This window comes from Pristiophorus japonicus, chromosome 8 (genome assembly GCF_044704955.1).
Source record: "Pristiophorus japonicus isolate sPriJap1 chromosome 8, sPriJap1.hap1, whole genome shotgun sequence".
In the NCBI taxonomy this organism is placed as follows: Eukaryota; Metazoa; Chordata; class Chondrichthyes; family Pristiophoridae; genus Pristiophorus; species Pristiophorus japonicus.
In genome coordinates, this window is record NC_091984.1 from 180,480,046 (window position 1) to 180,507,590 (window position 27,545).

The window sequence follows — 27,545 nt, forward strand, 5'->3', positions numbered from 1 at the left end:
CACGTATTCATCTGCGCTATCCTGCAATTCCTACTCTGACTATCACGTGGCACTGGTAGCAATCCCGAGATTACTACTTTTGAGGTCCTACTTTTTAATTTAGCTCCTAGCTCCTTAAATTCGTTTCGTAGGACCTCATCCCTCTTTTTACCTATGTCGTTGGTACCAATGTGCACCACGACAACTGGCTGTTCTCCCTCCCTTTTTAGAATGTCCTGCACCCGCTCCGAGACATCCTTGACCCTTGCACCAGGGAGGCAACATACCATCCTGGAGTCTCGGTTGCGGCCGCAGAAACGCCTATCTATTCCCCTCACCATTGAATCCCCAATCACTATTGCTCTCCCACTCTTTTTCCTGCCCTCCTGTGCAGCAGAGCCAGCCACGGTGCCATGAATCTGGCTGCTGCTGCCCTCCCCTGATGAGTCATCCCCCTCAACAGTACCCAAAGCAGTGTATCTGTTTTGCAGGGGGATGACCACAGGGGACTCCTGCACTACCTTCCTTGCACTGCTCTTCCTGTTGGTCTTCCATTCCCTATCTGGCTGTGGACCCTTTCCCTGTGGTACGACCAACTCGCTACACGTGATACTCACGTCATTCTCAGCATCGTGGATGCTCCAGAGTGAATCCACCCTCAGCTCCAACTCCGCAACGCGGTCTGTCAGGAGCTGGAGGCGGATACACTTCCCGCACACGTAATCGTCAGGGACACCGGAAGTGTCCCTGAGTTCCCACATGGTACAGGAGGAGCATAACACCCGACCGAGCTCTCCTGCCATGACTTAACCCTTATATACACTTAAATTGGCAACAACAATGTTAAAAGTTACTGACTGATATAGAAGAGAAAAAAGAAAAACTACTCACCAATCACCAGCCAATCACTTACCCTCTTGGCTGTGACGTCACCTTTTGATTTCTTTCTACTTCTTTTTTGCCTTCTCCCTGTAGCTGCACAAGTCACGCCTTTATAGGCCTCACCAACGCACCTCCTCGACGCTGCTCCCGACTGCCGCCGACGCTGGCCCCCGGACTTCCTGCTGTGCCTTTTATAGGCCGCTCCACGCACCTCCTCGACGCTGCTCCCGACTGCCGCCGACGCTGGCCCCCGGACTCCCTGCTGTGCCTTTTATAGGCCTCTCCACGCACCTCCTCGACGCTGCTCCCGACTGCCGCCGACGCTGGGCCCCGGACTCCCTGCTGTGCCTTTTATAGGCCTCTCCACGCACCTCCTCGACGCTGCTCCCTCCACCGCCATTGCAACCCCAGTAATACTTCCCACTCTCATAATATGCTCCCACTCTCATAATACCCCCAGTAACACCGCCACCTATCATGATGTCACCATCTTGATTTTAACCTCCAAGAACTCATCAACCCTCATTATAACTACAATGCTGGTAACATGCTCCCAGTCTGAATTTAACCTGCATTCATAGCCGACCTCAATATAACCAAATATCCTCCAACTCTATAAATACTCCCATCCTTATTAAGCTCCCCAGTAAAACATCCAGCCACATTTTAAGTCTCAAAAATAGTCCCCTCATTTTGCCCTCAGTAATACCCCTGCCCGCATTATAACCCTGAATACCCACAGCCTCATTATAACCCCAGTAATACTCGCCCACTCTCACTAGCAGGTACTTAGCTGCAACATTCTCTATTGCTGTCTCCCTTGAGAAACTATCTTGACCTCTCTTGTGGAGACATGGCTCCTACTTCTTTCCTCTGGTTTTCTCTCCACCTCTCCTGAAGCTGCTGAAACCATGTTGGAGTGCTGTTCCAAGGGACTGGTGCCCTCTTGCCTTCATCTGAAGGGTCATTCTTCAGGTCTGAGCCTGGACGGTGAATGCTGGCAGGCTGCTTGGCTGCAGCGGCATCATAACCAAGCTAGGCCCTGTCCAGACTCATACTTGTGTACCTGGGGGGGGGGGGGGGGGGGGTGGGGGGTGAGAGATGTCAGGATCTGCGGAGCTGCACTCCAGCCTGGGCTCAGTACTCTACACCAGGAGCAGCTGATAACTGCGGAACCCTTCCTTGCTGTCAATGAGCGTGTAATTTTTACTGTAACAGCATGCGTCAGCCTGACTTTCAGCTCTCCTCCATTACAGGTGGTGTCAGTGGATGTGAAGAGTAAGGTGGTCTACTTTAAGGATGGACTCAAGATGGAGTACAACAAATTACTGATTGCGACTGGGAGCAGGTGACTAGCGGATGGGTCTGTGACATTATCCTTTTTCCTGTTACCTCACCTGGAGGGGAGTGGGGGACAAGTGCAGAGATCGACCACAAAACCAGGATGTGAAGGTCTTCGAGAGGGTGCAGCAAAGATTTACGAAAATGATTCCAGCGATGAGGAACTTCAGTTACATGGATAGACTGGAGAAGCTGAGGTTGCTCCCCTTAGAGATTGAGAAGAGATTTGATAGAGGTGTTCAAAATTAAGAGGGGTCTGGACAGAGTCGATAGAAACAGTTCCCATTGGCAGAAGAGTTGAGAACCAGAGGACCATAGATTTAAGGTGATTGGTAAAAGGACCAAATACGACATAAGAAAAAACTTGTTTTATGCAACGAGTGGTTATGATCTGGAATGCACTGCCTGAAAGGGTGGTGGAGGCAGACTCAATCACTGCTTTCAAAAGGGAGTTGGATAAGTACCTGAAAGATAAAAATTTGCAGGGCTACGGGGAAAGAGCGAGGGAGTGGGACTAGCTGAGGTGCTCTTGCAGAGAGCTGGCACAGGCTCGACGGGCCAAATGGCCTCCTCGTGTGCTGTAACCATTCTATGATCCTATGAACTGGCCTTCCTTAACTCACCAGTGTCAGCTTGACTCTGCTGATAACACTTTTGTCTCTGCTGATAACACTTTTGTCTCTGTGACAGATAGTGTGGGTTCAAGCTCCGCCCCCGGACTTGACCCCTTACCGGGTGCAGCATTGAGCAGGGAACTGCATCATCGGGGCCAAGCTGTTTGGATGAGATGTTAAACCAAGCCCCCATCCCATAGCTCCATTTAAAGAGGAGCAGCGAGTTTTCCTCGCTCAACCAACACCACTAAAGGTGGATGAATTGGATGTTCATCTCATTGTTGTTTATGGGATGTTGATAGTGCAGGCTGGCTGCAAAAAAGACAATTCTGTTTGATAGCCAATTGGTTAGGGGGAGGCTGGGGGGTAGGGCAGAGGGAGCAGGATAATTTCTTCCTCCATTAGTTGGGTCCCAGATCTGTACGCAGTTGATTTTATTTATGGGAGATAGGGTGAAATGGTCAATATCGATTTGACCACCCAATTATACACCTCGCCCGACTTCCTCTCCACTGAAGTTAGTGGAAGGGTAACTATGGCTGGGCATGTAATGGCTGGCCAATTCGATATTGGTCAGTTATACACCAACTCCCTTAGTTAAACTCATCCCCTATTGTCTGCATAACCTGGTCTTTGATCATAACATAAGAATTCAGAGCAGGAGTAGGCCATTTGGCCCCTCGAGCCGGCTCCGCCATTCAATAAGATCATGGTTGATCTGATCAAGGACTCAGCTCCACTCCCCTGCCCTCGCCCCATAACCCTTCACTCCTTTATTGCTCAAAAATCTGTCTGTCTCCACCTTAAATATATTCAATGACCCAGCCTCCACAGCTCTCTGGGGCAGCGAATTCCACAAATTCACAACCCTCTGAGAGAAGAAATTCCTCATCTCAGTTCTAAATGGGCGACTCCTTATTCTCAAACTGCCCCCTAGTTCTAGTTTGCCCCACGAGTGGAAACATACTCTCTGCATCTACCTTGTCAAGCCCCCTCTGTATCTTATATGTTTCAATAAGATCACCTCTCATTCTTCTAAACTCCAATGAGTATAGGCCAAACCTGCTCAACCTTTTTTCATAAGTCAACCCCTTCATCTCAGGAATCAACCTCGTGAACTTTCTCTGAACTGCCTCCAATGCAAGTATATCCCTCCTTAAATAAGGAGACCAAAACTGTACATAGTACTCTAGGTGTGGCCTCACCAATACCCTGTACAATTGCAGCAGGACTTCCTTGCTTTTATACTCTATCCCCCTTGCAATAAAGGCCAACATTCCATTTGGCTTTCTGATTACTTGCTGTACCTGCATACTAACTTTTTGTGTTTCACACACAATGACCCCCAGGTCCTGCTGTACTGCAGCATTTTGTAATTTCTCTCCATTTAAATTATAATTTGCAAAGTGGGTGATCTCACACTTTCCCCATTATACTCCATCTGCCAAATGTTTGCCCACTCACTTAGTCGGTCTATATCCCTTTGCACCATGAGACAAGACTAGAAAGAGATTAAGACCCCGTCCCCACAGTTCAGCAGGCTGGTAGGTGCTGAGGCGTGAGAGTGGTACAATATCACAGGCAGTATGCACCTGTACCAGGATGTTACACAAGAACCACGCTCAAATCACTAATGTCTCATTTAAACTTTACTCTAGACTTTCACGGCTTGAAAATAATTCTCACAAATGTTATAGAATTACTCTGATATTTACTGGGGGAGGGGGGTTTCAGAACGGTGGGAGGAGATATGTTCGGGAAACCTGGAAGTGTGTGTTTTCCCGAACGCCATGGAGTTTAAGTCCAGGGCAGGTGTGTTTTTTTTCCCCAGGTTCCCCACCCGAAAGCCAGCCTGATTGACAAGGGATTTGTGATCGCTGTAGGGGGAAGCTCACAGATCACGGGGGGTGGAGGGGAGGTTCTGATGAGAGGGGGTTTGGTTCACGGGACAGGGATCGGGGGGGCGGTGATCACAGGGAGGTGTCGGTGGGAGATTGGGAGGGGGTTGGTTTACAGAGTAGCTGGTTGGGCCAGGAGGAAACACCACTGCTCCTTCTGGTCCACAAGCAGTGCTGTAAAGGTACTGTATGGATCCAGCCCTTCTCGCCGCCTTTTACCTGCCGGGTTTCCCAAGGCCTGGGAAACCTGTCCGACGTCAGTTAAGAATAGAAACCTTGTTAAAATAGAGACACGCAGCCTCATTAAAAGGTTTCAAGGAGCAGCCCATCTCCTGAGAGTGAATTGGTTGCCTGTTCCTCATCCTACCTCCATTAAAACCGGATGTGCTTGGGTTCGAGGTGGCTTCGGTTCGTGTTTGAAATTTTTAACATTTTTACTTCCCACTTGACCAAAACCCACCTGTTTTGGGGGTTAAAGATGCCCCCATAGAATATGACAGCATAGAAAGAGGCCATTCGGCCCTTCGTACCTGCAAATTTTTCCTTATCAATTCCCCATTGAAAGTTATTATTGATTCTGCTTCCAGCACCCTTTCAGGCAGTGCCTACCAGATCATAACTCACTCCGTAAAGGAATTGTCCTCATCTCCCCTCTGTCAGCCCAATGTCAGCTGTGGCTTAGTGGGTAGCACTCTCGCCTCTGAGTCAGAAGGTTGTGGGTTTAAGTCCCATTCCAGGGACTTGAGCATGAAAAATCTAGGCTGCCGCTCCAATGCAGTGCTGAGGGAGCACTACACTGTTGGAGGTGCCGTCTTTCGGATGAGGCGTTAAACGAGACCCTGTCGACTCTCTCAAATGGACATAGAAACATAGAAACATAGAAAATAGGTGCAGGAGTAGGCCATTCGGCCCTTCTAGCCTGCACCGCCATTCAATGAGTTCATGGCTGAACATGCAACTTCAGTACCCCATTCCTGCTTTCTCACCATACCCCTTGATCCCCCTAGTAGTAAGGACTTCATCTAACTCCTTTTTGAATATATTTAGTGAATTGGCCTCAACAACTTTCAGTGGTAGAGAATTCCACAGGTTCACCACTCTCTGGGTGAAGAAGTTCCTCCTCATCTCGATCCTAAATGGCTTACCCCTTATCCTTAGACTGTGTCCCCTGGTTCTGGACTTGCCCAACATTGGGAACATTCTTCCTGCATCTAACCTGTCTAACCCCGTCAGAATTTGAAACGTTTCTATGAGGTCCCCTCTCATTCTTCTGAACTCCAGTGAATACAAGCCCAGTTGATCCAGTCTTTCTTGATAGGTCAGTCCCGCCATCCCGGGAATCAGTCTGGTGAACCTTCACTGCACTCCCTCAATAGCAAGAATGTCCTTCCTCAGGTTAGGAGACCAAAACTGTACACAATACTCCAGGTGTGGCCTCACCAAGGCCCTGTACAACTGTAGCAACACCTCCCTGCCCCTGTACCCAAATCCCCTCGCTATGAAGGCCAACATGCCATTTGCTTTCTTAACCGCCTGCTGTACCTGCATGCCAACCTTCAATGACTGATGTACCATGACACCCAGGTCTCTTTGCACCTCCCCTTTTCCTAATCTGTCACCATTCAGATAATAGTCTGTGTCTCTGTTTTTACCACCAAAGTGGATAACCTCACATTTATCCACCTTATACTTCATCTGCCATGCATTTGCCCACTCACCTAACCTATCCAAGGCACTCTGCAGCCTCATAGCATCCTCCTCGCAGCTCACACTGCCACCCAACTTAGTGTCATCCGCAAATTTGGAGATACTACATTTAATCCCCTCGTCTAAATCATTAATGTACAGTGTAAACAGTTGGGGCCCCAGCACAGAACCTTGCGGTACCCCACTAGTCACTGCCTGCCATTCTGAAAAGTCCCCATTTACTCCTACTCTTTGCTTCCTGTCTGACAACCAGTTCTCAATCTATGTCAGCACACTACCCTCAATCCCATGTGCTTTAACTTTGCACATTAATCTCTTGTGTGGGACCTTGTCGAAAGCCTTCTGAAAGTTCAAATATACCACATCAACTGGTTCTCCCTTGTCCACTCTACTGGAAACATCCTCAAAAAATTCCAGAAGATTTGTCAATCATGATTTCCCTTTTACAAATCCATGCTGACTTGGACCTATCATGTCACCTCTTTCCAAATACGCTGCTACGACATCCTTTATAATTGATTCCATCATTTTACATAAAATTTGGACATAAAAGATCCCATTGCATGATTAGGAAGAAGAGCAGGGGAGTTATCCCCGATGTCCTGGCCAATATTTATCCCTCAATCAACATAACAAAAAACAGATTATCTGGTTATTATTACATTGCTGTTTGTAGGAGCTTGCTTGTGCGCAAATTGGCTGCTGAGTGACTACACTTAAAAAAAAAGTATTTCATTGGCTGTAAAGTGCTTTGAGACATCTGGTGGTCGTGAAAGGCGCTATATAAATCCAAGTCTTTCTTTTCTCTGGTTCTTTTGCCAATTATCTAAAATCCATGACCTCTAGTTACCGATCCTCCTGCCAGTGGAAAAAGAATTCTCCTTTTTTACTCTATCAGACCCCTCTATTTTATCTCCCCTTACCATCCTTTGCTCTAAAGAGAATAACCCCATGCAAAGGCAAAATACTGCGGATGCTGGGAATCTGAAATAAAAACAGAAAATGCTGGAAATACTCAGCGGGTCAGGCAGTGTCTGTGGAGAGAGATCTTTCGTCAGCACGAGAAAAAGTTTGAGATGGAACAGATTTTAAGCAAGTTCAGAGACAGGGAAAAGGGGAAGGGGAGGAATTAAAACCAAGGAAGGTCTGTGATAGGGTGGAAGGCAGGAGTGATCAAATGACAAACAGTATGTTTGTACAAAGCAAAAGGAGATGGTAATGGGACAACCTCACCTTCCCTAGTCTCTCCATGTAATTGATGTCTCTCATCCCTGGTACCATTCTAGTAAATCTCCTTCTGCAACCTCTCCAAGACCATGACATCCTTCCTAATGTGCGGTGCCCAGAATTGGACTCAGTCCTCCAGCTGAGGCCTAACCAGTGATTTATAAAGCCTGCAATCTGGCTGTTGACCGTTGGAGGAGAGATGCATGTGGTTGATGTTTTGCGTCCTTTCTCAAGGGTGAACGAACTAAGGGGAGGCTAGTCTGTCCTGCTTGATTTCTGGGTGATTTTGAGTCATTGAACTGGGGGGTGAGGAGGGGACTAGACACAAATGTCACTCGTCTCACCGCATAGGGGTTTCATCACCAGTGTGACAGCTTCACCTCTTGCATTTCAGGCCGAAAGCACTTCAGTGCCAAGGGGCAGACCTGGGCAACGTGTACCAGCTCAGAACGCCCGAGGATGCAAACTGCATTGCAAAGCTAGCCAACGACAGGAACGCTGTTATAGTGGGAGCTTCTTTCATAGGTATGACTTCCTGAACTATTGCACTGTCCAACCAGCCAGTACCAAGCTTATTAGAATTCCGAGAAAGTATTTAAGACCATGATTTAACTTTCTGCTGTTGGGGTAACCTATTCAATCTCAGTACTTGCAAAGTTAGAACACGGGACTTTCACGTCTGGCACTAACTTTTAGAATTATCGGAATAGTTAATAATATGACAGACTCAACATGTTAAAAAGCCTATTTGGTCAGTTTTCTACTTGTCATGGTCAGTAGCACCACTGCTTGAAACAGAGCAATATTCAACACTTCAGCTCAGGAAGAACAGTGCTTAACCTACAGATCAAACCTCCATATGCACTGCCCTATCAAACACTCCCAGATTAAGTCCAACACAGTAATGTTCCCACCACTCTGCCTCATCAAACACAGTACGATAAAGCTCCCTCCACTCTGTCCCATGTCAGGTATACCACTGATTCAGTACAGATGGAGCTCAGTCTGTGTTGCTGAACAATTAGTTTACTATTGTACCAGTGTGACATTTCTAGTTCCTGTTCCAAACATGATTGGCATTTCTCTGAGTGATATGGCCAATTTATGCTGAACCGTGTTCAGTTTTGTGTTGTGGTATTGCATCCACTACAAACTGGTTTGGAATTGCCCCAGACCATGGCCAACAGTGTAAAAACTTCCATCGTGTCAGTGGTGACTTACATAGAAAATAGGCGCAGGAGTAGGCCATTCGGCCCTTCGAGCCTGCACTGCCATTCAATGAGTTTGATTCAATCGTGGGTCCTAAAGTTCCAAGATCTATGAACACCGTGTGATACCCAATCCTCTTCAAGTTTGCTTTGGTATTTTTTAAGTATACAGTATTCAATCGCATTTTGTTTTAAGAACAAATCAGTGTGAATCCACATTAATTGAGGGAATGGGATATCTTAACAGCTCAAACCTGGCTAATTAAAAAAAATGTTCAACAAAAATTCAGCTTTCGATCACAAGTGGACTTCAGTAGGATACAAGAGGGGTTAAAGGTTATACTCGAGGATGAGGGCAATGACTGGATTACGGAATGATTTGTTTTCCTCAGGGATGGAAGTAGCCGCCTATCTTACTGATAAAGCCCACTCAGTGTCTGTCATCGAGATTGAAAACATTCCTTTAAGGAAGGTGCTGGGAGAGAAGGTTGGACGATCTATCATGAAAGTAAGTGAAAGAAGGTGAAGGAGAAGCAACCGGCTGACAAGTGCATGCCGAGTGAACTGGTTCAGTTTGTTTGTTGGAGATAGGCCTTCATGTGCACTGGGCCTGATCCAGTTATAAATGGGACAGGAACTGGCTTCAATGGAAAAATCTTCAGTCTGGAAATGCATCCTGAAGGACAGGCCGTAAATGGTTTTGCTAATCAAAAAATTCTCCATTGGTTTGTTTTTATAATCTTTATGCCTTATCTGCATTAAAATGGCACTTTCATCGGCATAGCCGTAACTCAGTGGTAGCCCTGAGTCAGAAGGTTGTGGGTTCAAGCCTCACTCCAGATACTCAAGCACTTCAGTGCAGTGCTGAGGTAGTGCAGTACTGAGGCAATGCTGCTCAGTCGGAGGTGCCGACTTTCAGATCAGACGTTAAACCGAGACCCTGTCTGCTCTCTCAGGTGGATGTATAAGGTCTCATGGCACTATTTCTCCTCGGTATGCTGGGCCAATATTTATCCTTCAACCAACATCAGTAAAATAGATTATCTGGTCATTAGCACATTTTTGTATCTGGAAGTTTGCTGTGCGCAAATTGGCTGCCGTGTTTCCTACATTACAATAATGACTACACTTCAAAAGTACTTCATTGGCTGTAAAGTGCTTTGGGACATCTCAACATCAGGAAAGGTGCTATATCAATGCCAATTCTTTCTTTTTCTCTTTCTTATAGTCTTGTACAAAAAAAACTCTTCCAGAGAGCAACGTTTAATGATGCACGTAGTCATCAATTCTGTTATTAAAATCTGCTAACATGTAAAAACCACTCTGTAAAAGAAAACAATCCTGATGCTCTAGTAGCCACCATACCTAAAATGGCCAACAGTAAAAACTCGCCTTTAATGCCACAGATGGTGCTCCTACTGTGAGTGAGACTGGATTGTCCATTCCGATTATCAGCAGTGATGTTAGTAGCGGATTGATCCTGCTCACTGGTTGCTTTGTTTCCTTCTCTACGTTGCAGATGTTTGAGACCAACCGGGTGAAGTTCTATCTGCAGAACGAGGTCTCGGAGCTGCGCGGACAGGATGGAAAGGTACTGAACCACCTTATTAGGAAGTTCTGGGAGTAGTGTCCCCTTCCTTCATACTTTTTTTTTTTCATTCATTCCGGGATGTGGGCATCGGTGGCAATGCCAGCGTTTATTGCCCATCCCTAGAGAAGATGGTGGTGAGTCGCCTTCTTAAACCACTGCAGTCCGTGTGGTGAAGGTACTCCCACAGTGCTGTTACATAGGGTGTTCCAGGATTTTGACCCATGACGATGAAGGAACGGCGATATACTTCCAAGTCAGGATGATGTGTAACTTGGAGGGGAACATGCAGGTGATGGTGCTCCCATGTGCCTGCTGCCCTTATCCTTCTAGGTGGTAGAGGTCATGGGTTTGGGAGGTGCTGCCAAAGATGCCTTGGCAAGTTGCTGCAGTGCATCTTGTCGATGGTACACACTGCAGAAATGGTGCACCAGTGGTGGGGGGAGTGTATGTTGAAGGTGGTGGATGGGGTGCCAATCACGTGGGCTGCTTTGTCCTGGCTGGTGTTGAGCTTCTTGAGTGTTGTTGGAGTTGCACTCATCCAGGCAAGTGGAGAGTATTCCATCACATTCCTGACTTGTGCCTTGTAGATGGTGGAAAGGCTTTGGGGAGTCAGGAGGTGAGACACTTGCTGAAAAATGCTCAGCCTCTGACCTGCTCTTGTAGCCACAGTATTTATGTGGCTGGTCCAGTTAAGTTTCTGGTCAATGGTGACCCCCCCAGGATGTCGATGGTAGGGCGATGGTAATGCCATTGAATATTAAGGGGAGGTGGTTAGACTCTCTCTTGTTAGAAATAATCATTGCCTGGCACTTGTGTGGCGCGAATGTTACTTGCCACTTATCAGACCAAGCCTGAATGTCGTTCAGATCTTGCTGCATACGCGCATGAATTGCCTCATTTTCTGAGGAGTTATGAATGGCACTGAATACTGTGCAATCATCAGCGAACATCCCTACACCAGTGGGGCAGGATACACCCAGGGATGGTGATGGAGGAGTCGGGGACATTGGCTGAAAGGTATGATTCCGTGAGTATGACTATGTCAGGCTGTTGGGACAGCTCTCCCAATTTTGGCACAAATCCCTGGATGTTGGTGAGGAGGACTTTGCAGGGTCGACTGGGCTGGGTTTGCTGTCGTCGTGTCTGAAGCCGGTGCCGAGGTCCGTCAGATTTTATTCTTATTGTTGTTTCTTGTTGTTACAACTTGCTGGGCCATTTCTGTGGGTCTGGAGTCACATATCGGCCAGAGCAGGTAAGGATGGCAGATTCACTTCTCTAAAGGACATTAGGGAACCAGATGGGTTTTTAACGACAATCCGGTAGTTTTCATGGTCACCATTACTGACACTAGCTTTTTAAAAAAAAATTCCAGATATATTTAATTAACTGAATTCAAATTCCACAGCTGGCCTGGTGGGATTTGAACTCTTGTCTCCAGATCATTAGTCCAGGCTTCTGGATTTCTAGTGTCATAACTTAACCACTATGCTATCATTCCTGATAGTTTTAAGTAATACTGCTGGTCTTAAAGTGCCTTGTGCTGCAATCAAGGGACAGATAAGGGCCAGGCTCTTGGGTGGGAGAGAGGCGCATCATCGAGCAACAAAACTCTACATCATACATGGGGAGAACATGAGGCTGCATTTACCATCTGGGCTGGGCAGTGATCACGGAAGCTCGGTAATGTGGGGAAGGTCTGGCATCCTGGGGAGGCAGCAATTGTAAGTCAGGTGTTGTGGTGAGATTTCAGATTTAGGCTGAGGACCATGGGATGCACCAAGCATGATTGTCTTCTATAGGAATGCACCAATTGCAGTCCAATATGTGTGATGTGATACCAAGTATAGCTGCCTGGATCTAGGGAGGTACCAAGTGTGGTCCACAGGTATAGAGAGGTACCATGTGTGGTCCACAGGTATAGGGAGGCACGAAGTGCAGCCCACAGGTACATAGAGGTACCAAGTGTGGTTCACAGGTATAGGGAGGTACCAAGTGTGGTCCACAGCTATAGCGAGGTACCAAGTGTGGTCCACGGCTATAGGGAGGTACCAAGTGTGGATCACAGGTATAGGGAGGTACCAAGTGTGGTCCACAGGTATAGGGAGGTACCAAGTGTGGTCCACAGGTATAGGGAGGTACCAAGTGTGGTCCACAGGTATAGGGAGGTACCAAGTGTGGTCCACAGGTATAGGGAGGTACCAAGTGTGGTATAAGGAGGTACCAAGAGTTTGTCAACTTGGATGGAGAATGCCTGGCTGTTCTCCTGCTTCTCGTGTTGGCTGGTTACACAGCAGCTTTGACAGAGGCTTGGGAATAGGAGATCCTCTCACTCCACCACTCTCTTGGCTGGGGGTGAGGAGTGGGAGAAGGGTTTGTGTGAGAAGACTAAGGAAACTGAATAAGGAGACAAAAATAGGAGCCTGACACTCCCAACAAACAAACGTCACCCTGGAGGAGTTAGTATTTACTGAACCATTTAACAACTGGCACTTTCTGTTTTATCTTAATGAAGGTGAAAGAGGTTGTTCTGAAAAGTGGGAAAATCCTCCGAGCAGATGTTTGTGTGGTTGGAACCGGTGAGTGTGATCTCCAGAATTGACGGGCGGTTCTAACTAAACAGTAGAGATTTTATCTTGGCCTTGGCTGAGGGTGAGGACAATGACTTTCTCCCATTGAGCCGCTTCCACCGTGCTTGTGCTACCAGCTGTGTGTAATCCTGAGTGCGGTAGTTTCAGGAATCTCCCAAGTTCACCTTTTTCACGGTGAGAATGCACTGAGACCCCTGGGACATGGGGAGAGAGAATACCCCAACCTGAACTGTGCGGTGTCTTTGACCTGAACCACCCAGCGGGAAACTGAGGGGATCTGATCGCTGCCTGCTTCACACCCCCATCGATTTTACTCTCCGTTCACATCAATGAAAGTAAAATGGGTGGCCGGTCTGATCCCGTCACTTACACACTGGGTGGGTTGTGGTGAAATGACCCCTGTGAAATGGTGAGGGGGTCAGTCCCATGGTGACTTTATGAGACAATGAGGGGATTGGTCTTGCTGTGACTAAGAGACAATGAACAGTTTGCACTGGCTGCCAGATGCTAGTGTAAAGGGTTTCCTGATGAATACATTGATCTCAATGGGCTCTGTCTTTCTCTTTAGATGCTGTAAAGCCAGTAAAGGTACGAAATGGGTGGACATTTGAAGCAAATTTAACAGTATTCCCTACACCGGGTGTGGGTACTTACAGTGAACATTGCTGCATTATCCCATCCGATGGTTCCTCACGGGTCATCTTTCTTGCTCTTCTCCTGCAGGGGTTGTGCCAGCTACATCCTTCCTGAAGCAGAGCGGCATCAACATGGATTCTAAAGGCTTCCTTCCTGTCAATAAGGTAATGTGCACAGGAGGTTGAGGCCACAAAGCAGGTCTTGGGTTACTGATGGAGGCAAAGTACGTAATGCAGGTTACCCATGGATATGGCTGAGGGTTGAGGGATCCTCCTTTGCTTGCAGTAGTATAGTCATTCTGCTGTTGGATAGCAACCCCGCAGACATGAGCTCCAATACCACCATCAAACGGTGTGAAATGGAATTCAATAAATCAGGTGATTTGTGGACTAGGACCAGAAATAAATTCACCGACAAAGCTGTCGTCAAAACCCAACTGGTTCACTAATGTCCTTCAGGGAAGGGAACTTTAGTCTGCACTACGTGGTTAACTATTAATGCTTATTCTGCTGTGATCCAGCAAGCCACTCAGTTGCTTTCACCATCATCACAAGGAATGCACCAATTCAAGAAATAGGCCAATGACCACTCTGTCAGGGCAACCAGGGATTGGCTAGAAATGCCGCCCACCCAGATTCAGCCACATCCCAAGAACAAATATATATTTTTTAATCATGTCAGTCCTGTGTTTATTGTGTGTGTACGTGTTTCATCACTTGCATGGGCTCCTTCCTGATATTCTTGCTCCAAAGCAATGGGTTTCACCCTCCTGATACACTCATTCTGCAACTCATACTTTACCTGATCTCAACACACTCGTCCTTCCAGCTGGTGGGAGAGACCCACATGGCACATCAATATCCCAGCATGGGATATGACAGTCACTGAGGCAGTCATTTCCTACAATCCACCACCCACTTCATAGAGTACATAGCGAGAAATTATTCCCTCTGGTGGGGGAGTCCAGAACAAGGGGTCATAACCTTAAAATTAGAGCTGGGCCATCCAGGGATGGTCCAGGAAGCACTTCTTCACACAAAGGGTCATGGAAATCTGGAACTCTCTCCTCCAAAAAGTTGTTGAGGCTGGGGGTCAATTGAAAATTTCAGAACTAAGATGAATAGATTTTTGTTTGGCAAGGGTGTTAAGGGTTACGGAACTAAGGCGGGTAAATGGAGTTAAGACACAGATCACCCATGATCTAATTGAATGGCAGAAACAGGCTCAAGGGGCTGAATAGCCTACTCCTGTTTCCATGGGGCTGATTTTCATCAAGGCCTCTGCCTGCCCAAGTGCCGTCCAAAGTGCTGCTGATGGCCGGCGAGGTACCGGACGGCACTTTGGGCAGGATATTCATGGCCGAGTTCTCTCGAAGGTCGGCGGGCGGAAAATGGACGAAGCATGCCACCAATCTGGGTGGCAGCGGGCAGGAGGTCTCATTCTCAGCGGCAGAGGCGATTGCCGCCCAAGTGCTGCTGGGGATGGAGTCAGGCCCACGGAGGGTCGAAGACCTGAAAAAAAAATCACCAATAAAAAATACAAAAACTATCGGGGACCCCATCCAGGTAAGTCGCTGTTGAAAATTTTTTTTTAAATGTTCGCTTACCTTTTTTTCAGGTTCTTCATGCTCTCAGTCGGGGACAGACCAGTCTGCAGCCAGCGGTCCACCCCCGTTCTGCCGCCAACTCCCGTGCACAGGAATCTGGGTGCTCGGCGGGCGGGAGCTCAGTTGCACCATTCGGCCGTCCGCTAACGTCAGTGGGCGGTTCCCGGCGGCTCTCCCCTCCCGCCCGCTCCAGGCCACCCCGAAAGTGGCATTGGGCGGATCTTCGCGAGGAATGTCGGCGGGAGTGGATGGCAGCAGGCGGTGAGGTGGTGAAGCCTTGCCCTTAGATTCCTAACTCCAGAATGATTCCAATATAGCAACTGGTAACATTTTCACTCTTACAATCCAATAGTAACCGTGCCAGTTGATCCTTAGCTGCCCTCTGGAGTGGCCTAGCGAGTCACTCAAGCTGCATCAAACTGCATCCGTTCAAGGAGGCGGCTCACCGCCTTTTCAGGACAACTAGGGATGGGCAATAAATGCCAGCCTTGCCAGTGATGCCACATCCCAAGAATTAACATATTTTTTCAAAAAAGACTCCTCTATAAGTTAGCGGCGCACTGTGGGGAACTGCGAAAGAAGATGACAAGGTTCCCTCTTCTCTTGTTCTTCCAGCTCATGCAGACAAACGTGCCCGGGGTCTTTGCTGCTGGTGATGTTGTCACTTTCCCGCTGGCCTTTCGCAACAATAAGAAGGTGAATGTGGGTCACTGGCAGATGGCCCATATGCACGGTAAGTGGCACTTCCTGATGGCACTGTTGGGGAAGGGGGCAGCCTGTTAACGCTGTGGGTGGCAGCATGTCTCTATTTGCCAGCAGTGAGGTTCAAACTCGGTACGCCTCAACCAGAGCAGGTAAGGAAAAGGTTAATGACTCAGCTCAGAGACTACGCGAGCAAATGTTCTAACAAGCGTTATTATCTGGGCACCCTTGTGAAATTTCACTTGTGAACAGACTGAAGAGGATGGCCTGGAAATTCCACAGGGGCTCCCCCACTTACTCCTGTAAGTGGAAGGTCGGCAAAAACCTGGAGAACTGGCTGAAAATGACCACCAGTTCAGTTTCTCTGGGAATCCTGCTGATCTCCAGCCAAGGTTACAACAGGAGATGGAATTAATTAAGATGCCGGTGGTCAGGGTGGTGGTACATTGTCGGCTTCACCACCTGCCGTTAATCTGGTGGAGCAGGTTGCCCGTGAAAGAACCCGTCCAATTTTCATGCTATTCATTCCCCTCTCGCAGTGTTTGGCTCGTGTATGTGTCAATGCAGTATAGTAGCATAGTGGTTATGTTAATGGACTAGTAATCCTGAGGCCTTGACTAATAATGCAGAGATGCAAGTTCAAATCCCACCATGGCAGCTGTGGAATGTAAATTCAGTTAATGAAATAAATCTGAAATTAAGAAGCTAGTGTCAGTAATGGTGACTATGAAACTACCAGATTGTTGGAAAAATGCAATTAATGTCCTTTTAGGGAAGGAAATCTGCTGTCCTTACCCAGTCTGGCCTATATCTGACTCCAGAACCACAGCAATGTGGTTGGCTCTTAAATGGCCTAGCAAGCCACTCGGTTGTATGAAACTGCTACAACAAAGTCAGCACTGGGAGTACCTTCATCACAAGGTCTGCAGCGGTTCAAGAAGGCGGCTCACCACCTTTTTCTCAAGGGCAATTAGGGATGGGCAATAAATGCCAGTGACAAAAACATCCCATGAATGAATAAATAAAAATGTGTCACGGCTGTACAAGCGACAGATGGCAGTGGGGCGCATGCTTACACCAGAACCGCCCAACCCACAATGAACAGGAGGTGATCCCAGAGCTCCCCTGCTGAAGCTGTTTCATGGCCATTTCCTCAGTCTGGAAAGCAGGGAAGCTAGAAAGATAAAATAAATGACGCAGTGTTAGGGAATGGATGTTATTCCACAAGATAATAGCATTTATTGGCTTTCAAAGAAAATAGACATACAATGACAACCATTATTACCAACAATTACACATATACAATGATAACCATTGCTACTAATAATTACACATATACTCGGTCACACTTACAGTACAATGTACCGGAGAATTTAGTGTCACAGGTTTCGAGCTTGAGGGGATTGGCTGGTCAAGTCTTTTTGAATTCGGAAGATTGTCTTCTAATCATCCACCAGTTAAACCTTTCTTTTATTCGGATTACATGAGGCTCTGCATGTTTCTGCATGACCTCATCCAATTAGCTGTCATATCTCCAAATTCAACAGAAATTACTCCCCACACTCGATGTTGGCTTTACCTTGACTGAGCTGCCAATCTGATCATTCGACTGGAGGCAGTTATGAAAGCCCAAGACTCTCCTACAGATGTGTTATCATTTGCCTTACACAGATATGTCCTTGGCGGAGTTAATCTCTAGCAGCACAACTGAGATATCTATGAGGCTGGAACAAAGAAAGCTTGTAAGAAAAGAACAGGACTGATAGTTAAATATTGCAGGATTGGACATATTTAAAAAGCTTAGTGAAGGAAGATGCGGGACGCGGGGGTGGGGGGTGGGGGAGGGTAGCTGTAATAATTGGAGTCATTATAATGGCAATAGAAAAAAAGAACATAACCGACATGGAAACAGGATCCATATGGATTGAAACAAAGGATAAGAAAGGATTCATCATATTAATAGGGGTATTCTACAGACCACCAAATAGTGGAAGGGATGTGGAGGAGGAAATATGTAAGCAAGCCTATGAAATTTGTAAAAGAAACTTTGAATAATAACCACGAGAGTTTTCAACTGCACCCAAATAAACTGTGAAGAAGAGGTAGGGAAAGGGGAAAGGGAACAGTGCTTTTACAGGGTGTTCAGGACTCCTTTCTAAACCCATACGTATGAAGCCCAACAAGAGAGGAATCACTACTGGATCCAGTAATGGGAAATGAACCAGTGCAGACAAAGAAAGAAAGACTTGCGTTTGTATAGTGCCTTTCACAACCACCGGACACCCCCAAGCACTTTGCAGCCAATGAAGTACTTTTGAAGTGTCACTGTTGTAATGTGCGAAATGCGGCAGACAATTTGTGCTCAGCAAGCTCCCACAAACAGCAATGTGATAATGATCAGTTAATCTTTTTTTGTTATGTTGATTGAGGAATCAATATTGGCCAGGACTCCAGGTTAACTCCCCTACTCTTCTTTGCAGTAGTGCCATGGGAACTTCTATGTCCACCTATGAGGGAAACGAGGCCTCAGTTTAACGTCTCATCCAAAAGACAGCACCTCCAATAGTGCCGCACTCCCTCAGTACTGCACTGGAGTGTCAGCCTAGATTTTTGAGCTCAAGTTCCTGACGTGGACTTGTAGAGAAGTAAGCATACGAGAACATTTAGGCAATAGCATGCATAACGTAATAACATTTAAAATAAGAACTGAGAAAAACATATGTAAGACAAAGACCAGAGTAATAGTTTAGAATAAAACTAATTTTGAGGGGATGAGAATGGAATGGTGCCCGGATCTATTCACGATTCCAGGGTATCCAGGTTGTATAATTGCCTACTGTTATCAGTCTAATACTGTTAATATTAGCTTTAATAAACATGGAACCTTTATATCTGGACTCTGACTTTTGCATAGTAGTTGCAAGCGTAGATAAACTGGATAGAAATATTGACATACAAAGAAATAGAACAGCAGTGGGAAATATTTAAAATGGTGATCAATAGAGTTCAGGAGAAATATATTCTGCTAAAAAAACAAGAACAGACTAGCTAATAATGAAACACCATGGATGAATATAGAGATAATGGCAAAATTGAAACTAAAGAAAAAGGCATTCTCTAGCAACATAGACAATAAAGGAGAGCATGACAAAACAAAAGGGAATATGAAGAGAAATAAGATAAAAAAAACAATTAGGAAAACAAAGCGGAACTACAAGCACGCAAACATCTGGAATTTCCCAGATTTTTTTCCCCAAATTGTCCTGGGTTTTTAATCTTTTTTTTGCCTCTCCCAGAAAATGACATGGTTTGGGGTGGGGTGGAGTGTATAAGTTGTGATACACAAAGTTTCGCAATTGTGTAGGACAGACTCGATGAGCCAGAAGGTCTTTACCTGTCCGTCATTGTTCGTATGTACCAAATGTAATTATCAAGGACTATAAAAAGAAATAGTAAAGTTTTTGTACGCTTGCAACTACTATGCAAAAGTCAGAGTCCAGATATAAAGGTTCCATGTTTATTAAAGCTAATATTAACAGTATTAGACTGATAACAGTAGGCAATTATACAACCTGGATACCCTGGAATCGCGAAAAGATCCGGGCACCACGAGAGCTCTAAAAACCACTGGCCACGCGCCCTATAATTGTACCACTCTGCCGGGGTCTAATTACACACACACTGCCCTTGGCCCTGAATAGTATTCTGTTATCTGTACATGTCTGCTTCTTGCAGCAAGCTCAGTTTTGTCACAAACAATAAACTGCAAGCTCAGCCATATGTCGTAAGGACATTTTAACTTGCTGTAAAGAGGTGGGCCTGATGGGAAAATGGTCAACTGGCAATGGTCAACTTTGTCACCTCTCCCTCCTGTTGAGCCTTGAGGATCATTACTAACATTTCACTGCTTGAAGTCAGGCCATGTCAATCTCCATGCTGTAACATTTCACCATTCGTTTCCTCGCCCGGGCACTTTGCTTCCACCACAGTCAATCACAAGATCAAATGGTGCTGCCAGTTTGCTGCCAGTTATTACAATCCAGTACAACCAAGACGAGTAAACAATCTGAATCACCTCACATGATTGAGTCTTTGGCATGGGTCAGAAATTCAAAAATGCAAATTTTTATTGTGATAATCTCATGCCCAGAACAATTTACAATAACCAGAATTTCACTGTGGCCACAATACGTTGACCTCAACAAATCCAATTAAATTCAGACCAATATCTTAAACTAAAGACAAAACACCTCGAAAAAGGAGCCACAGCCAGTGACACAGAAACATTCGCACAAGGTTTTTAAAGAGACTGAAAACAAAAGAACTTCTGTAGAACAGTAAAAAAAAGACAGGATCCTGACCTTTCTCTTTCTTTATTCCATCATAGACTCATTTATCCATTTTCACTTAAACAAGTTTTCAAATTCTGCTGTTTGCTATTTAATCTCATTCTGTATTGATTCGAAGTCTGAAACTCGCATGCAGTCTGCATTGGTCCAGCCATCACTTTGATTGCAGCCTGCAATTTATTATTACTCCGTTCTAGCTCGTCCACCCTCCCTTCCAGCTGGGAGTTTCGAAATCTGTTATCGCCATTCTTAGTCCCTAATCATAGACTGATACAGCACAGAACGAGGTCATTCGGCCCATCTTGCGTGTGCCGGAAATAAGGGGCCCAAGTTTCGGCCTCAGTTGCTCCTGATTTTTTGGAGCAACTGGTGTAGAACAGAGTATCTTAGAAATTCAAATTCTCGGCATTTAGTTTGCTCCAGTTCTAGTCAGTTAGAACAGTTTCACTTTGGAACAGAATTTTCTTTTCAAAAGGGGGCGTGTCCGGCTTTTTTCAAAGTTTCGGCAGTGAAAACTTACTCCAAACTAACTTAGAATGGAGTAAGTGAAGATTTTTGTACGCTCGAAAAAACCTTGTCTACACTTTAGAAAATCAGGCGTAGGTTACAAATCAGGCCTAGGGAATGGGCGGGGGTGTGGTTTAAAGGGAAGTTTACAAACATTAAACACTTCAGTTTTACAAATAAAGAGCCATCATCAATAATAAATGATAAAAACATCAATAAATCAACCAATAAATCAATCAAAAAAAATTGATAAGAAATAATTTTTTTTTAAATCAATAAATAAAACATTTTCTACTTACCGACTGCAGCACCGGGAGCCTTCCAACAGCGTTCTGGGATGCCCCCCCCCCCCCCAGTGTGTCTCTGTCAGTGTCTCTATCTCTCTGTCTGTCTGTGTGTGTCCCTCTATGTCTGTCAGTGTCTGTGTTTCTGACAGCAATGGGAGGGGGAGGAGGGGGGTAGAGGGAGGGAGGGAGGGATGGGGGAGGGATGGGGGAGAAGGGGGAGGGAAGGGGGAGAAGGGGAAGGGGGAGAGAAGGGGGGAGGAGAAGGGGAAAGGGGGGAGGAGAAGGGGAGAGGGGAGGAGAAGGGGAGAGGGGGGAGAGGGAAAGGGGGGGAGAGGGAAAGGGGGGGAGAGGGAAAGGGGGGGAGAGGGGAAGGGAAAGGGGGGGAGAGGGGGGGGAGAGGGGAAGGGGAAAGGGGGGGAGAGGGGAAGGGGAAAGGGGGGGAGAGGGGAAGGGGAAAGAGAAGGGGAGAAAGGAAAGGAAAGGGGGAAGGAGAAGGGGGGTAAAGGAGAAGAGGGGGGAGGAAAGGAAAGGGGGGAAGGAGAAGGGGGGGTAAAGGAGAAGGGGGGGGGAAAGGAGAAGGGGGAGGGAGGCTGAACGGGCCGGGCCCGGGGCAAGACTTCGGGCAGGGCCCGTCCCCAGCACCAGATTTACAGGTAGGTGGCGTTGGGTTGGGTCCGGGGCCGGGAGCACAGGTCGGGTCGAGGGGAGCAGGAGCTGGGCGTGGGAGGCAGCCTTATGCACGCAGCCCCAGTGAGGCCATTCGGCTAGGGGCTGCGTGGTTCGGGCCCCTCCCACACAGTTTTGGGCTCCTGGAGCTACTGCACATGCGCGCCCACTGTAGCGCGCATGTGCAGAGGTCCCGGCACTGTTTGCAGCACAGGGACCTAGCTCCGCCCCCTACAGCTCGTGCTGCGCCGCGCCCGATTCCAGAGGACCAGCAGGGAGCCGGAGAATCTGTAAGTTTTTTTTAGGCGCACTTTGTGGCGCGAAAAACGGGCGTCCAGGTCGGGGCTGCACCGTTCTAGGCGCGGCCCGAAACTTGGGCCCAAGACTACTTTTTGTTCCAAAGTACAAATTAACCCTTTATCAATAGTCTACGAATTTTTTTTTTGTTCAAGTCTTATTTTTAAGAGTGTGGATTTGACACTGAAAACGAACATCACTCAGACACATTTTTAAGAGAGACTTTCAAGCAAAAGAAATTCTGTAGAAAGCAGCTTGTAACTTCTCTCTCTTTCTCCTAACCCTTTTGTTGCACCTCAAGTGTGTAACCCAAAGTTTTTTATGCAACTCTTTCACAGACTGTCTGATGTTAACCTCCTTCTTTACACTAACCACATAGACCATGCCCTTGTGCGATTTAATCCGTTCCCTTGCATCATTTATAATCTGTCAGCAGGCAGCGAGGCTAGCTTCCACACCTGTCGCTGCCCGATCCTATCTGCCATAATACAGTGGCCAGCTCGTCCAACTTGCTCTTCTGTTTGTCTACCCTCAATCCGAAATCCTCATTCTTGACTTTCATTTCTGTTTTTTTGCGAGTCTGACTGGCCATATTTATTGCGGGTGTACCACGCCGTCCTGCAGTACATCCTCACTCTGCTTCTGTTTAGTCACCTGTTCCTGCAATGCCCTACTGTCCTCCTGGGTCCGTGTAATTTTCTTTTATTCATTCATGGGATGTGGGCACCGCTGGCAAGGCCAGCATTTATTGCCCATCCTAAATGCTCTTGAGAAGGTGGTGGTGAGCTGCCTTCTTGAACCGCTGCAGTCCGTGTGGTGAAGGTACTCCCACAGTGTTGTTAGGGAGGGAGTTCCAGGATTTTGACCCAGCGCCGGTGAAGGAATGGTGATATAGTTCCAAGTCAGGATGGTGTGTGACTTGGAGGGGAACTTGCAGGTGGTGGTGTTCCCATGCACCTGCTGCCCATGTCATTCTCGGTGGTAGAGGTTGTGGGTTTGGGAGGTGCTGTTGAAGAAGCCTTGGCGAGTTGCCACCATGCATCTTGTAGATGGTATGCACTGCAGACACGGTGAAGCAATGGTGGAGGGAGTGAATGTTTAAGGTGGTGGATGGGATAAAATCAAGCGGACTACTTTGTCCTGGGTGATGTTGAGTTTCTTGAATTTGGAGCTGCACTCATCCAGACAAGTGGAGAATATTCCATCAAACTCCTGACTTGTACCTTGTCAATGATGGAAAGGCTTTGGGGAGTCAGGAGGTGAGACACTCGCCACAAAATACCCAGCCTCTGACCTGCTCTTGTAGCCACAGTATTTATATGGCTGGACCAGTTAAGTGTCTGGTCAATGGTGACTCCCAGGATGTTACTGGTGGGAGATTCGATGATGGTAATGCCATTGAATGTCAAGGGGCGGTGGTTAGACTTTCTCTTGTTGAAGATAGTCATTGCCTGGCATTTGTGTGGCACAAATGTTACTTGTCACTTATCAACCCAAGCTTGAATGTCGTCCAGGGCTTGTTGCATGCGGGCATGGACTGCTTCATTTTCTGATGAATTACAAATGGAACTGAACACTGTGCAATCATCAGCGAATATCCCCACCTGCGACCTTATGATGGAGGGAATTTCATTAATAAAGCAGCTGAAGATGGTTGGGCCTTGGACACTGCCCTGAAGAACTCCTGCAGCAGTGTCCTTGGGCTGAGATGATTGACCTCCAACAACCACAACTTTCTTCCTTTGTGCTAGGTATGACTCCAGCTAGTGGAGAATTTTCCCCTGATTCCCATTGACTTCAATTTTACTAGGGCTCCTTGATGCCACATTCGGTCAAATGCTGCCTTGATGTCAAGGGCAGTCACTCTCACCTCATTTCTGGAATTCAGCTCTTTTGTCCATGTTTGGACCAAATTATGTCTGGAGCCGAGTGGTCCTGGAGGAACCCAAACTGAGCATCAGTGAGCAGGTTATTGGTCAGCAAGTTCTGCCTGATAGCAGTATCAGTGACACCATCCATCACTATGCTGGTCGGATTGGATTTGTCCTGCATTTTGTGAACAGGACATACCTGGGCAATTTTTCACTTTGTCGGGTAGATGCCAGTGTTGTAGCTGTACTGGAACAGCTTGGCTACAGGTGTGGCTAGTTCTGGAGCACAAATCTTCAGTACGACAGCCAGGGTGTTGTGGAGGCCCTTACCCTTTGCTGTATCCAATACATTCAGCTGTTTCTTGATACCATGTGCAGTTAAACAGTTTCATTTTTTGACTGCTGCAGCTCTAGTCACAGCCGTGCTAGTTCCTGTGTTTGGGACAGCATTACTGCTGCCTTCCAGGCATCCTCTCTCATTCTCTTATCTTTAACCAGTTGTTTTATGCGATCCCCCAGTTCTTTCACAGTATTACCTTCCTTACAAACTACTGCACAACATCCCTATTTTAATCTGAACAAACCTTCTACTTTTCTCAACCATCATACACGCTGACTCCTCCATTTCTGCCAGCTTATTTTTTTCCACCCCCACAGTCTCACCTTGACTCTGCTGTGAGGATAGTAACTGTACTTGTTCCCTATCAATACTCTCCTTGTATCAGCCCACCCATATCTCAGATTTCATTCTGATTCAATAATGTCCCTGCTATCAATGCTAACGGCAACGTAATTGTCGTACGGGAGGTTACGTCACTCACTGCCCACCCAGGAATGCCACTTTATAAGCTTGTGACTACAAAGCAAAAGCCAGAGTCTGTACAAAGATTAAGTTTATTAAAGCTAACATTAGTAGTATTAGTACTACAGTAAGCAATTATACAGCCTGACCACCCTGGATCATGAGCTGATCACACCCTAGGGCAGAAATTCAGCCTCCCGAAAAGGCCCCTTACCGCCAGAAAGCGGCGGCCAAGCAGCAGAGTCCAGTGCCGCCGATTTGCGGTGAAATGGCCGCTGCTAGCGAAATTCATCTCGGGGGTTTTTACGGCGGTCCTCACTTCCGCCCCGCTGCTGCCAACCCGTCCTAAGTGCGTAACCAAAGTGCGCACAACCGATCTCCGCACCTCCAGCCAAATTTAGCTCCAAAAATCTTTGATCTGCCACGCGGTGCCCCCGACAGCTTTCTCTGTCGGTGCTCTTTGCTTTCAGAGTGTATCCCCAAACAATAAGCTGCAAGCTCAGCTGTACGTTACAAGGACATTTTAATTTGCCATAAACAGGCAAGGCCTGATGGGAAAACGGTCAACTTTCTTATAGTATTTTACAGACACAGAAAGGAAAATTCAGGGTAGGAGTAGGACCATTAAGAAAAGCACAAACTTAACTCACAGGTAATGACAATAAAATGACAGAAATATTGAATAGTTATTTTGTCTCCGTATTTACCAGGGAGACGAACAAGGTAAGCATGACATTATATATTTCTTGACATTATATATTCCTTTATTAAAGACAGTTAAGATGGAAAGGGAGGGGGAGATAATTGACAAGCTAAGCAAACTTAGAGAGAATTACACCCATGGTCTGGATGGATTGCATCCACCCATATTAAAAGATGTTAGGGAAGAGATAGCAGAGGCACTATTTTATATATATATTAGAAAAGGGAATAGTGCCAGGGGACTGGTGGATAGCTAATATTATTCATGTAATTAAAACGAGAACTACAGACCAGTTAGCTTAACATCACGGGTAGGAAAGATAATGGAATCTTTACTCAAAGGTGTAATGAAAAACTAGAAACTGAAAATATAATAAGAGTGGTAAGCATGGATTTCAAAAGGGAAGATCATGCTTGACCAACCTTACTGAATTCTTGAAGAAGTAACAGAAAGAGTAGGCAAGGGTAATGCAGTAGATGTAATATATTTGGATTTTCAAAAGGCCTTCGCTAAGGTACCACATAGGAGACTCATGACTATGATCAGAACATGTGGAGTCAGGGCACATCATCATATCATCATCATAGGCAGTCCCTTGAAATCGAGGAAGACTCTAAAAGTGAGTTCTCAGGTGACTGTACAGTCCAATACAGGAATTACAGTCTCTGTCACAGGTCGGACAAACAGCGGTTGAAGGAAAGGGTGGGTGGGGAGTCTGGTTTGCCGCACGCTCTTTCCGCTTCCTGCACTTGATTTCTGCATGTTCTCGGCGACGAGACTCGAGGTGCTCAGCTTTGGGCAGTCTTGGGCCAGGGATTCCCAGGTGCCGGTGGGGATGTTGCACTTTATGAAACAAGTAGCAGAATGGATAGCAAGCTGGCTACAAAACAGAAGACAGAGAACAGGGGTTAAAGGTAGCTACTCAGTCAGGGAAAAGGTGGGAAGTGGAGTTCTAGAGGGATTAGTGCTAGGACCACTGTTGTTCACAATTTACATTAACAATTTGGACTCTGGAATTGTTAGTACAATTACAAAATTTGCAGATAACACCAAATTGAGGAGTGTAGTTAATACACAGGAAGAATGCAGGAAGAAATTAATAACTTGCAGAATGAGTGTTTAATAGACAAATGAATTTTAGTATAGATAAGTGTGAAGTGGTATATTTTGGTAGGAAGAATACAGAGGCCACATACTGCTCGGATAATGGGGTAGAGGAGCAAAGAGGTTTAGGGGTACAGATATAGAAATCACTAAAATTAGTGATGCAGTTTAATAAGTTCATAAAAAGGCAAACCAAGCACTCGAGTTCATTTCTAGAGGGATAGAATTGAAAAGCAGGAAAGTCATGTTAAATTGATATAGACCTTGGTTAGACCACACTTGGAGTACTGTGAACATTCCTGGTCTCTATATGATAAAAATGATATAGAGGCACTAGAAAAGGTGTAAAAAAGATTCACAAGGATGATACCAGAACTGAGAGGTTATAAGTATTGTAAAGTTCTTACTCTACAGCATGAAACCACACGAGGCACATTCCAGGGACAAGGCCACTCAGTGACCTTAACTCTTTATTCAGCACTCCAGAAGTGATGATCCTGCTTGGGACCTCCCTTTATATACCTGAGTGATCAGGTAAGGAGTGTCTCCCACAAGTTCACCCCCTGTGGTCAAGGTGTGCATCTGTGTTGAGTGTATACAGTAATACAGTGGTGTTACATTGTGGTTACAAACATGACATCACCTTCCCCCCCCCCCCCACTCAAAGTCTTATTGGGATCATAGGTTGAGTCTTTCAGGTGGTCTGCGCTCCCTCGTGGAGCGTCGCAGTTGGGGCTCTGGTTGTTGGACACTTACGTGAGTGCCTGTCACCTGTGGTGATTCCGGCCTGTCCGGGCTGACCTCAGGAACTGTGCATTCCTCTGATTGCTTTTGTTGCACGTTCACTGGCGGTAGTGTGAGCTCCATCTCATGCTCTTCAGGTTCTTCCATGTCATTGCTGAACCTTTTTTTTACTTGTTGAGTTTTACCACAATGATCCTATTCCCTTCTTTGTCAATTACGGTACCCTCGAGCCATTT

General features: G+C 46.4%; 1 protein-coding gene across 2 annotated transcripts in view; it reads left to right on the forward strand.

Moving 5' to 3' along the window:
• Positions 1-27,545, forward strand: part of LOC139268253 (apoptosis-inducing factor 3) — a 160,382-nt gene that overhangs the window by 105,186 nt on the left and 27,651 nt on the right. For both annotated transcript variants that reach the window (XM_070886303.1, XM_070886301.1), the window contains exons 10-16: positions 2,118-2,209; positions 8,043-8,173; positions 9,249-9,364; positions 10,376-10,447; positions 12,960-13,023; positions 13,759-13,835; positions 15,893-16,010. In XM_070886303.1, the coding sequence (XP_070742404.1) occupies positions 2,118-2,209; positions 8,043-8,173; positions 9,249-9,364; positions 10,376-10,447; positions 12,960-13,023; positions 13,759-13,835; positions 15,893-16,010 (670 nt within the window). The remainder of the gene's footprint in view (positions 1-2,117; positions 2,210-8,042; positions 8,174-9,248; positions 9,365-10,375; positions 10,448-12,959; positions 13,024-13,758; positions 13,836-15,892; positions 16,011-27,545) is intronic.